Source organism: Gouania willdenowi, chromosome 19 (genome assembly GCF_900634775.1).
Source record: "Gouania willdenowi chromosome 19, fGouWil2.1, whole genome shotgun sequence".
NCBI lineage: Eukaryota > Metazoa > Chordata > Actinopteri > Blenniiformes > Gobiesocidae > Gouania > Gouania willdenowi.
This window is the reverse complement of record NC_041062.1, coordinates 15,715,027-15,728,303: the sequence shown is the minus strand read 5'-3', so window position 1 is coordinate 15,728,303 and position 13,277 is coordinate 15,715,027. Positions and strand designations below refer to the sequence as shown.

General features: G+C 38.3%; 1 protein-coding gene across 1 annotated transcript in view; it reads left to right on the top strand.

Annotated features, from left to right (window-relative positions):
• Window positions 1–1,708: 1,708 nt before the first annotated feature.
• Window positions 1,709–13,277, top strand: part of arhgap22b (Rho GTPase activating protein 22b) — a 39,761-nt gene continuing 28,192 nt past the window's right edge. Inside the window, 2 exon segments of the mRNA XM_028475965.1 lie at window positions 1,709–1,852; window positions 12,377–12,576. Of these exon segments, the coding sequence (XP_028331766.1) occupies window positions 1,810–1,852; window positions 12,377–12,576 (243 nt within the window). The 5' untranslated portion in view covers window positions 1,709–1,809.

Here is a 13,277-nt window from a genome sequence, read left to right as displayed (position 1 = left end):
ATGGATGTACAAGTTCGGAATGTTTACTGTCTTATTTTAACATTGGTTGATTCTTTTCAGGCAGGGGTGTCCAAATCATTTTAGTTCAGGGGCCAAATACAGAGCAGTTTATCTGAAGTGGGCCAAAAATGAGTGATTTAATCATTATTGAGCTCTAGTTTGCACTTCCACAAATAAATAAAAAATAATAATGTACAGCACTGATATTATCAAAGGAATAGTGACAGATTTCTGTCTGTGCAGAATCTTCACTTTCAATATATTTGATTTTGTGACCCATTTTTATGTAATTTGGGGGAATTTGGTGCAATAATTTGAAGAATATTGCAGAATTTTGGAAAAATTTTGAGTTTTTTTTTGTTTTTTTGTTTAACACTTTGAGATTAACAATGACTGCCATCATGTGATAGAAGTGTGGGATTTCATTGAATTTGTGTATTCATTTGGACATATCTAGCTGATATATCTACAACTGAGTTAGAATAGGTAATTTACAAAATTATTGATTTCTGTGACTTTTTGTTTTCTGCTGCAGTCCACATTGGATGCTCTAAAGAAGTGGTTCTCAAACTGTTTTAGCTCAAGTTGTGTACCCCTTTATGTTCGACGACAACATTTTGCTCAGAATTCTGTGAAAAAACAACTATAAAGCATAATAATGGAATGAATGAGTGATGAACCACATTTTAAAGAATCTAATTCTGTGAATAAGTGTAATTAAATAATATTTAGTGCCTCCTGAATATATTTATTTCAATTGTTTTTATCATTTACAGTCATCTCCCTCCTGACGTGGGACCAAGATCATTTTTATCATCATTTTCTGTGTTTTTTGTGTCATTTTGTGTATTTTGTTGCCGTTTGTCTGTTGTTTTTATTATTCAGTATATTTTCGTCTTATTTTGTTGTCGTTTTGTGAGTTGATCATAACATTAGGTACGATTATCATTTTTAACTCAAAATAAAAGTTATAAAACCTCATATTTTTAATGCTTTCATTGGTTTAATTTTCCTCTTTCTCTCTAGTACACCCTGTAGTGCCATCGCGTACCCCCATTTGAGAAAACACTGCTCTAAAGGGCCAGATTTGGCCCCTGGGCCTTGAGTTCTACACGTGTGTTCTAATCTAAGGTAAAAGACCAAAGATGGAGTACGAAAGCAGTCGCAGCGTAGAACTGGGACACATGAAAATACATTTGAAACAGGATGAGAGGAAAACGACGGTGGGTGGAACTTAAGTGAGTAATGAGGTAAAGGAGGTGGAGACAGGCTGGTGACCTCCATATAGCTTCATTAGGTAGAGTACGATGAGGCACCCCTCCCACCCCACCCCCCCATCCACTATCCCCCTTTCGTACAAACATGACATGCCTTCATGAAAAAGCCATGATTGCAGAAAATGAGGCCACTTCAACAATCCAAACATCTATTATTGTCTGGTGTGACATGTGTTCTCCTGGCGTGAGACCCCATCCCCAAAAGCCTCCACCTCGCCCCTCTGCAGGCGGATGTGCTGCCATGAATAATGTATCAGGGAGGGGTTGGAGGACACTGGGCGTGTGCGATGAGGGAAGACAGAAGGAGGTAGTTCCTTTCTCTCCTTCTACATCACCATCACCACCCCCATCCTCTCCCTAGTCTCCTCCTCCTCCTCCTCCTCCCATCATCCCCCCCAGCTGCTGGCTGCACTGCAGAAGGTCAGAGAGAGAAGAAGAAGGCGAGAGGAGACATCGGAGGAGAGGTGGAGGCAGACACAAGGGTGGGGTGTTTGGATGTGAACATGCCAACAGTGGAGCGTGAGGAAGAGCGATGACAGCCATGCTGAGTCCAAAGATTAGACAGACCCGCAGAGGTAGGTTCTCCTGATTCACCTTCACACACACCTGCTCCATCCTCCTCCACCTGACACCTGGCACATCATCACCATCACTTTGCACTTTTTGAAGTTTAATGAAGAGACATCTCATCATCTTATTTGTGAACTCATTCAAACTGCCTTAAATGTTGGGGATCCTAACAGTCATTTCATTTTCTGCAGAACTCAGCACTGCTGTCAGCTGCTGCTCTGTGTGTGTGTGTGTGATTATTGTGTATTAATATGTGTGGTCCTCTGCATGTGCGTACATGAGCTCTTCCTTCCGCAATAATCACCATGACTGAAATTACACAGCTGGATCTGATTAGCAGGAGATTAATAGTTCCCATGAATGGGGAAAAGGATGTTTTAAATCTCTCGCGTTGAGCTGCATGAAATTGTTAGTAAAGTGGATTAAATCTGAATTTGCATATACAGATGAAAGGAAAGTAGAGACTTACCTCGATGCATGTACATGTTCATTATTGCCTCATTAAATACTGCTTCATATTAGGCCCTAAACCAGCAGTTGAATTTTTAATGAGAGGTTATGGTATTTGTTGAGAATAGGAGCGTCCCTTTCTTAGGTAATACTTTACTTTCTTACACAAAGCAACCATAATAATTGAATTTTGCATTTCCACATTACGTATGTAAATTAGAGCTTCACTTATATTTGTCGCTAACAATTATGGGACAGTTACGGTACTGTTATATACACTCAATAAGGTGTGGGCAGGTCCACGTGACAAATGACGGCTAATAAAAAAAATTAAAAAAAACATCAACATGAGTTTGGGTCTTCCTCGGGGTCTCACCGTCACCAGGGAGGGTGGGGCGCAATTTGCTACCTTTTTCTTCCTTTATAGAGTAAATGAAGTTTGATTCATGAATCCATTTATTTTTATTTTATTTTATTTATTGCTTTATTCAACAGGGACAGTGTACATTAATATCCATACTGAAACTGTGCTAACAGACGGCTATTTTTCATCTGTAATCCCTGGACAGAATGTTCAAATGTTACCAAAAAAGAAATTACAAATTACAGGAAATATACAATAAAATATACAGTGAAAAAATGCAACTTCACAATAACATATCACACATCACACTGGAGTTCATAAAAATAAAACGTGATTATTTTATTTGTTGAAAAATGATAAGTGTAAATTGTAAATAATAATAAATGTCAAACATGAATTAGTTTGTTATCCTGACAAAGCGTGTCATCAAAAACATTGTTTTACAACTTTTCTTTGTCAACGACGAAAACAAAAACCTCACCGATGTGCTATACAGTAATTGCTACAACTAGTTGCATATAATACAAGTGTAATCACATTGTGGTTGACACCAGGAATGTAGCGACAGCTTTAGTTGCCCACATATCAGCTGCTCTGCTCTCTCGCTGCGGCTTTGTCATCCATGTTACCATGGTTTTAAGATCAAAGTCCTTCGAACCCAGCTACACCCTGATGTTAGGCTCTTCTGTGGCATATGAAAGAACAAGAAAACATTCAGAGTAAAAGCGAGCGTCGAAAAAGTCGCTCTGTAATAATTGGCATGTGCTGATGATAATATTCCACCGCTGCAAATCAGTTCCACTCAACTGCTCCTGTAACATAAGGCTGAGTTTAAAATGCCACACACACGCGCACACTGCCACACACACACACACACAATGCTTAACACATTAATCCATAAAAGATGGGATAACAGGAAGTCACGCACTGATGCACCTGTAGCTCCCGCTGCGCTGCCATTTCCCCTGAACCATAAATCACTGAAGAACAACTGGATTAATGAAATTGAATTTCGTCAATGTGCCCATGGAGATGCTGGTGCATTTAGTGCTGGCGTGTGAGCTCCCCATCAGTGCAGGATTGCAGAGGTGTTGCGCACCATTCCTTTTAGCGTGCTAATGGAATAGCAGTCAGACATCCATTATCAGCCCATGGAAAAAAACATACAGTACCAGACTATAGAAAGTATGTCTGTCATGTTTGTCTGTCACCTTAATTTATAGCAGTGGTTGTTAAACTTTTCTAGCTCAAGTGCTCATTTTCTCCTCCTTTAGTCCAGATACAACATTTTGCTTAGAAAATTATTTAAAAACAACTATTGAGCGTAATAATGGAATGAAAAAGTGATAACACACATTTTAAAGAATCTCAGTTTGTAAACTAGTCCAGTGCCCGTCGGAAGTATGCATTCATGTGGGAGCTTAAGTAGAGTTGTCAATTATGGCCAAATAATTGACAACTCTACTGTCAAACACTCTATTGTGTTTGAAGGTTGGATGTACAAAGAGGTGTACATACTCTGCACTATGTAGTGTTATAAAGGGGTACATTTGCAGGTGCAAAATAAAAAAAGCGTGTGCGATTTCCCTGGTTTAATTGTATGGGACATGTGCATGATAAATGTGTTTGTTGTTTTTTACTCATTTTTATATATATATATTTTTTTGTTTGGTGTATTTTACTGTAATGTATTTTTTTTGAGTCATGATGTGTATTTGTGTTTGTGCATTTTTTGTATAATTATTGTGTAATGTTGCCATTGTAGTGTGATTCTGGAGTCATTTTGTGTATTTATGTATCTTTTTTTGGTGTAGTTTTGTGCATTTTTGTTGTCATTTTGTGTATAAATATTTAGCTTTTTGTATTTTGACTCACTTTCATATTTTTGTTGTTGTTTGGTGTATTTTTCAGTAATGTATGTTTCTTGAAGTTATTATGTGTATTTTTTTAATCTTTCAGTTGTCTTTTTGTGCATTTTTTGTACAATTGTTTTTTGTGTGATTCTGGAGTCATTTTGTGTATTTTTGTATCTTTTTTGGTGTTCATTTTCATATTTTTATTCTGTTGTCGTTTTGTGTACTTTTTGTATAACTATTGTTTGGGTTTTTGTTTTATTTTACTCATTTAGCATATCTTTATTATAAATACCTTATGTGTGGTGAGTGTGTGTGTGTGTGTGTTCTCGTGTTTTGGGTGACCCCAAAGACATTTTTTTCTTCTAGAATAAGTTTTTGATCATGTTTGAGCTCAAATTATTATTATTATTATTATTATTATTATTATTATTATTATTATTATTATTTACTGCCTTTTAGTTGTTCTAGATTCACAAAGTGAAAGTATAGAAATACAGTTGATTAAGATGTGGTGTTATTTTATTAAAAAAGAGAAAAAAAGAATAATAATTCAAAAATTCAAAAAATGTATTTACATTTTTTTTTTTTTTAAATTTAAGGTGACCCCACATGGTGCTCCCGACCCCAAGGTTGAAAAACACTGATTTTGTATCTCCTGAATAGATTTATTCTATAGTGTATCAAAACTGACACTATAATTGTTTATATATCTCTCTCTCTCTCTCTCTCTCTCTCTCCTCTCTCTCTCATCTCTCTCTCTCTCTCCGCTCCTCTCTCCTCTCCTCTCTCTCTCTCCTCTCTCTCTCTCATCCTCTCTCCTCTCTCTCTCTCTCTCCATATACGGTTCCTTCCTCTCTTTATGTTTCTATGAATATTAATATAAATTGCATTCAAATCTTTGTTTCCCTCTGGACAGCATTAGCATTACCACCGTTACAGGAATTTAGGAGTTCTTTCCCTGGTTAAATAGCATTTGTTGCGACTGGTCTAATGACTGTTGTTCCATGACTGCGGTTGCTTTCCCCATCCTGGACTATCTGCAGCTATCAAGCTTTTAATGCATGTAGACAATCCAGCTTGACTGAAATGAGACACGGCGTCCTGTGCAGGCACCAGTTATTCTACCATGACTGTCACCTGAAAGAAGAAAGAGAACGATGTCAGGCGAGAAGCAGAGAACGCACTTTTGATGTAGCGTCAGCATGCATCGCATTATGTGTTCATGCTGCTGCAGCTACAGGAGCAGAGCATCTTAAACTACAGGGATATGGAGAAAATGTTTTTACACATTTTATTATTTTATTATTAAAGAGCCATTTCTGGAGAAGTGTCTCCTTTTTTAAATAATTAGATTATCGCTCCTGCATGTTTACTCAGGCATGATAGTTCGATAGCTGCGTGCAACTGATATTTGCTTTGTTGACCATTTATTTTGCCCCTTTTTTTATTGGTAACACTTTTGGACAAACTCATCAAATTCAATAAAAAAAGATGTGTGATGAACACTAAACAGCTTGCCGAACTTATGAGCATGATTAATGTATAATGGCAGACCAAATATAAGGTTGGAATCCAGTTTAAAGCCTCTATGGGTTTTGATTAAAACACAACAGCAGAGTAGAAAATCAAAGAAGGGTATCAGATTTTTTTTTTTTTTTTTACTTCTGAGCTAAAACAAAGGCTGCATTTATGTACGTACTGTATGTATATCATGTATATGTCAATAGTCTGTTTAGTGTCCATCACATTGTCATCATCCCAGTGTTGTTCCCAGTGCTCAGTATGTGCTCACCAGCAAGCAACCTTTTCATGTTGTGTATATTGTGTTCACTGCCATTTTAAAGACACATACATGTATATGTTTACCCAACGCTTGACCACATACCACCTTAACAATTTCAAGGAAGATAATTTAAGGAAAAGATGAAGATTTTACAGATTGTTCATCATTAAATGTGACCCGCCTATTCTGTTTTTGGTCTTTATCTTTTGGGCTTGACCCACCAGTAGACGAACCTGAGACTTCTAGAGAGACTATGGCTGTGTTCGACATCGCATTCTAACTTACTAAGCACAGAACACTCAATGAGTATATACTGTCTACTATACACTATTAGTATGATTAGGATGATGACCTTTCCCACCTAAGTATACTTCCAAGTTTGCCAAGATGTATGTTGAACCTATAACCTGGCAAGAGCCAGATTGATGTGTAGCCCCTCCCTCTAACTTGAGTACTCCACATCGATTTTGGTGAGTGTTTGGCGAATCCTTTCAGAACCAGGGAGGGACATGAACAGAATGCTTGAAGCTGATTGGGTGAAGCGCCTGTCCACCATGATTTGTTTTAGCCAATCACACAGTAACAAATGATGATGTTGTCATCGGCATTGCGTCGCAGAGACGCTGCTACAACAACAACAAGGCTCCGCTGGTGAAAACTTTCTCTTGTGATAGTAATGCTGCGGTCATTATGTCAAGTGACTTTTGCCATTTTTGCAAAATGAGTATGTGAGTTAACCGTCCTCCTGCGTCGACATCTTTCTATTTTGATTCGGAGCTATGCTAATAGCGGTAGCCCAGCTAGTTCCTCTCCCCGCAACAGCGCATATGCCAGTTTTGCTTCCGCGCTTCTGCCTTCGTCACACCCGCATATCCCGCCCTAAACCACAACACTTCCTCATGATTGGTTCGAATCAGTTTGGTTCAGTTCTGAAAGGCAAAGGCGGGAACAGCACTTGATGGATTCTGGTGTTTGTGAACACCAGGTAAATCCATCTTGCAGGCAAGGTTATTTCGAACATACAACGACAAAAAAACATTAGCACACTGAGGCTAAATATCTCTGTTAATTTGCTTTATTCTGAAAGCGTTTTAACTGAGAAAGTGACCAAGTAAAATATCAACATCTGGTCATTTGATCCATAAAATTCCCTGAAACACATTTAACGTCGACATTTCGAACAATTTCGAAGACCCACTATTGTGCTACTGGCTAAACTTCAGGTTAACTTCAAAACAAGAGCCCTATTTACAAAAGTGTTAACTAATGAAAGACAAGAAGATATGTTTTTATTTTGAAAAGGAGATGTTTGACTTTTAGCTTGAAGCTGGTCCCAGGACGATTCTACGTTCTGCTCGCAATGCATCATGGGGTGGTTGAGTATGACTAGCGTGCCCACCGTGCCTACTTAAAAAATGTTCTGATACAGCACACATCTGGGTATTTCTTGCATACTAAATCTTTCCATACTATCTAATGTGGGCGCTCAGGCTAGCATAGAGACATAGGTGTGGGAACCAACCCGACCACGGATAAGCAGCAGAAGAAGAAGAATGGATGGATGCATACAAACCACTAACCTTGCCTGCAAGATGGATTTTCCTGGTGTTCAAAAACACCAGAATCAGAACTCCAGTTAGAGGGAGGGCTACAAATCAATCTGGCTCTTGCCAGGTTAAGAAACCAAGGCATAAAGAGTGTTTCAAAATAAAACTGTGTGTTTTTAATACTGCAGGAGATAGCAGTATAAGACCAAAATGTAGCTCCACCCAAACTATGGAAGGTTTGAATCACTCTGAACAGAAGGTCCAAATTGGCAGAGTGGGTAGCAGTGGTTAGCGCACACACACGCACACAACAAAATCAGTTGCGGTGAGTCAGGCGTGATTCATCAGCCCATTTATGTTCCACTCAGTAGCTAATGTGTCGAGCAGCAGCAGTGCTAAGTTACGAGAACAGAGGCAGGCGAGGACAGATGGAAAGACACAAAAAGCAGCAGAGCCAAAAAAGGACCAAGGACGCTGTGGCTATTCACAGCAACAGAACGGAAAGTGGAAAACTATTCAAGAAAAGCTACAGTATAAATAAAAAAAAAAACTTTTGGAGAATTTATCAAAACTGACGAACAACTGGATGGAAGATCTTCACGTAGATGTTAGCACAAGTTATCTTGATTCGGTCCAAATAGACGTAGAACAGCGGATCGTTTTATCTCCTTGATTTGGCTGGGTCTGTATTCACAACACACTTTTTGATCCACTTTTAACTATCTCTGATGTAGTTGCATGAGCTACACACTTGGGGCGCTGTTGCTGGATTAAAAACTTCATTGGGAAAACCAAGAGAAATGGGAAGAAGAGGCTCAGAGCAAGTGCATAAGAGGAATTCCACCTTTCCCGTCTGTTCTTTCACAGCATAAAACAACGCCAACAAATTGCCGTGTTTTGCGGTTTTGCAATCACGTTGCATCGCCTACAAGCCACATTTTTTTTTTAAACATAGCCTATCAGATATCCACTATTAAAATTCTCAAAAACAAGTGCCAAAATGTTCAGTTAAAACAATGAAGTAAAGTGATTTTACTAACAGTGCAAAAGGGAAGTGCATCACAAAATTATAGTCAGAGTGAATGTTTGATCCAAAAGCATTCACACATATGCTAGCCTTCACTAGCATGCATGTGTTAATGACAGAGTAGCTTACAGGATGTAAACACAAGAACATGTTGACTCCAAACAGAAAGGTCAGTAAGTTCACCCAGGAAATCCAACCTCTGAAGACAAAAAGCCAACTACCACTGGTTTATTGCATAAAGTTAACAGAGCTAGCAAAAATAGGGGCTAGCAAGTAGAAAAATATTTTGAGATTTTAAAAACACATCATTTTTTAGGCTTGTGATTTAGACAAACATATAGTACAAAACTGTTCTGTTGTGTTTTGGTTGGGAATAATAGTCTATAGTATATTGGCAGGTTTTGAGGTTCATGGTTGCACAATTTAAAGTATTGTTTTTAGAATTTGACTTTTTTTTTTTCCAGCTTGGTTGTGTGTGCGTCACAGTGGGCTTGTGTGTGGCTGTGATTGTAGGAGTCGAGCACAGCTCAGGTGTGCATTGCGCACGCTGTGGGGCGGGGCTGCTGTGACTGGGCGTGTCTTAACTGCTCCAGGAGCAACACCCATAATCAAGGCATTTTTTAAATTTCTCCCTTGTGGCGGGTCAGCAAACACTTGGGGGGCGTATTTATACTGTAACTGGTTGAAAAATACCAACAAATAATATTTATTTCTTGAAGAAAGGCGTGTTTCTAAATGCCACGTGTGATTGTACGCACAGTAGTTAATGTAACATTTTCTCTTGACATAAAAAAATATTTTAAGTGTGAACAGACTGTCAGAGAAGGCAAGAAAAAAGCCCCAGTCCCTATGCATATTTATGTATGTAGGGTTTAGATGGCGAGAAAGAAAAAACATTGATTTAACAATAAACAAGAAGACAATCATCAACATCCCCCGACAGATTGGTTGTCATCATCACATGTCACATCAGAATATAAAATTACTAACTATCTTAAATGATTTCTAAGAAAAGCTGTCACCTTAGAAGATACCTTGAACAGAGTACAAAAAACGGAACAAGGACAATAACTACAGAAAATATAATTGCGCGCTTCTCATTTTCGAACTCCATCAAGGTGTTGATACCCTTGAAGCCACACACTGATTTTGGTTATTGTATCTTAAATGGTTTCTGAGAAAAGCTGTCCCCTTTGAAGATACCTGGAACAGAGTATAAAAAAAAATGGCACAAGGGCAATAACTCCGGAAAAACAATTGCGCATTTCTCATTTTCTAACTCCATCAAGGTATTGATACCCCGAAGCCACACACCAAAAGTGGTTATTGCAAACGGTTTCTGAGAAAAGCTGTCCCCTTTAACTCGGACGGACAGATGCACGGACGCACGGAGCTCAAACCTATATCCTCCTTCACACTTTGTGTGGCGGGGGATAATAAACATTGACTCCCATTGTTCTATTACATCACATTGGCTCTGGACCATTTGACCATCTATTATTTTTAGTGAAGGAGCAGCAATAAAGTGCATGGCTCTGCTAATTACACATGAAATGTTAGAAAACATTGGTTTTAGCTTGAGTTTAGCTTGATATACATCCAAGTCCATGTCTGTAATATGTTCTTTTTTGTCACATATGATACATTCATTACCTCTACCAGCTTTATTTTGCAGTGCACACATAGATCCACATATTGTAATTATACCATCATGTCAAAATGGCATCATGTGATTATTTATGTCATGCAAGCAAAACATAAGGAGCTCAGTGGCTTTGAAGCTCCCTTTTAAAAACCTGTCTTTGACTGAGCTCAAGTTACACGATTGTGGAGAATCACAGTCTGCCAGCCGCTCACTCACTCGCTCACTGGGTCCCATGTGGGCTTATTATCCCAGCTCAAAAGCCTCTGCTGCTCTGCTCGGTTGTGGAAACACACAATAAGTCTCTCATAAGAACCTGTGTAATGGAAAGGAGGCAAGTCTGTCACCTGAGGCTATGTGCAGCGTGGGTGTTAATATGTGTGTGTTCACACAATCTATTGTATCTGCTTTGGGATGAGATTTATTTTATCTAACAGTCACTTTGGGGCAGAAGTGATGATATGTGTCCAGTATTGCAAGTGTTAGCACATCACAAAGAGTGTGGAGGGCAACACATCTCCTGAGAGGACATACATAAATGTATATTTGACCAAATGGGAAAAGAATCAGATCAGACATGGACAACTGGTGACTGACATCAAAAGCAAACAAAATGCAAGAAAAAAATACGCAAATCAAATAAAAACACAAAATGACTCACTAAACACACAAAAAAGCAACAAAAATACACAAAATTAACAGAAATAAAACAAAGCGGGAGCACTGAGAAAACGCAAACTTCAGCAAAGTGCCAAATATCCTCTGCCATAAAATAATGAAAAAATAATTAATATTAATTGTGATGAAATGCGCATTCCAGATATGATCCAGATGAAATTCAGTGGGGTGAACCAATCCGACATAAATGAGTCAAATTTCATAAAGATCAGTCAATTACAACCCGAGATATGATTTTTTAAATTTTCACCAATAATGAGAGATTTTTCCATTATTGAAACTGATCCAGAATCATTATATTGATCTGGATTCCCATCCAAAATTGAATGGAATCATCCATAGCGTAGGATCTGTTTGGTTAAAATCTGTCAAGTACTTTTGACGGAATTCTGCTAAGAGACAAACAAACAAACGCTGGTGGAAATATTGCCGGTTACTTACTTGGTGGAGTTAAATATAAAAAAGACAAAAATAAATACAGAAGTGGATGACAAATATACACAAAACTATTTCAAAACACACACAAAACAACAAAAAAAAAAACACACAAAACAACAGCAAAGATAAACACAGTGACTCCAAAGATACACAAAGCAAAAAAAAAAAACACAAAACAAATTAAAAACATAAATAAATACAGAATGTCCTGCTCTAGGAGGAGTTTGCTTTTAAAGATGGTGTGGTTTGGCCAAAAATTGAGAAAAAGGGCCAAATTTGGCCTGCTAAATTCAAAATTGCAGACTTCCTGATGTTAAATTACATGTTTGCTAGTCTTGGTCCACTGCATATACCTACTAAATGCCATCCAGCTTGTTCAAACCAGTGGAGAGTTACAAACGCTAGGTGGCGCTAACGAGTCACGGAATTGCAAGTTAAATTATACCGTCTTGCCAAATTTCAGGAAATTGCACCCCTGGGAAGGGCCTCAAAAACCCAAGTAAAGTGGCAGTAAAATAATAATAATAATAATAATAATCCTTACGGGAACCTTACGGGGCCTTCACACTACATTTGGTGCTTGGGCCCTATTTATTTTGCTTTTTTTTCTAAATGCTGACATAAATGTTGATAACGTGGCCCTGGGATCCTTTTTTTTGTGGCCCCCGCCATGTGACCTTTGACATAGATGGACACGCCACTGTCCCACTGAACTAAAGTGACCTGTTCTATGTGTGTTGGTAGCCAGGTCCAAGAGCATGGTGATGGGCGAGGTGTCGAGGGGCCCCTGTCGAGCAGCCTCCCCAGGCCTCCAGGAGGGGTCACTGAAGGCCGGATGGCTGAAGAAGCAGCGCAGCATCATGAAGAACTGGCAACTTCGCTGGTTTGTGCTACGCTCAGATCAACTCTTCTTCTACAAGGACGAAGAAGAAACCAAACCACAGGTACCGTAGTGGCCCGGAAATCCTACTTCACGCGTGCAAACAACGACCAAATTCCGCACTATTTCACGTCCCATGCCAGATTGCCTCAGCGGAAAAACCAGGCCAATCGTCCTAATGGTGGCGCTACAGCAAGCCTCTCAACATTTTGAAAATACACAACAAAACAAACACATCTGCTGTAGATTTGCAACTTTCACCTAAATTTAGCGACAAAACAGAAAATTATTTAGAAAATCTAAACCTATTGCAAATTTTGAAGTCCATCACTCTGGTTTTTCCAAAAACTGTAAAATGTATTCAACTTTTTTCCTCCCACAAGTTTTGCTCAAATGGCATCAAACTTCAGACTGTTCAACGCAAACCATTCAGACAGATTTTAAATATAGCCTAAAGTGCATCAATTCTTTTGAATGGTTATTCAAACATATACTTGTGAACTTGCTAAATACATTTTCAATGTTCATTAAAAAAAAAAAATGACAACATTTTGGAGTCATTGTAAATGATATTTGAAAAAATTGCAGAATTTTTTATTCATTTTTTTTTTTACAGCATTTTGAATTTCACTCTCATGTAAAAATTGTAGTTAATGCAAAAATGGCATTTTTAAACATAATTTTTCCCTTTTGGAACCAATAAATCATTGTGAAAAACAAATGACCAAAATCCTAATGCTGTCTAGATTCAATATTTATATTTCT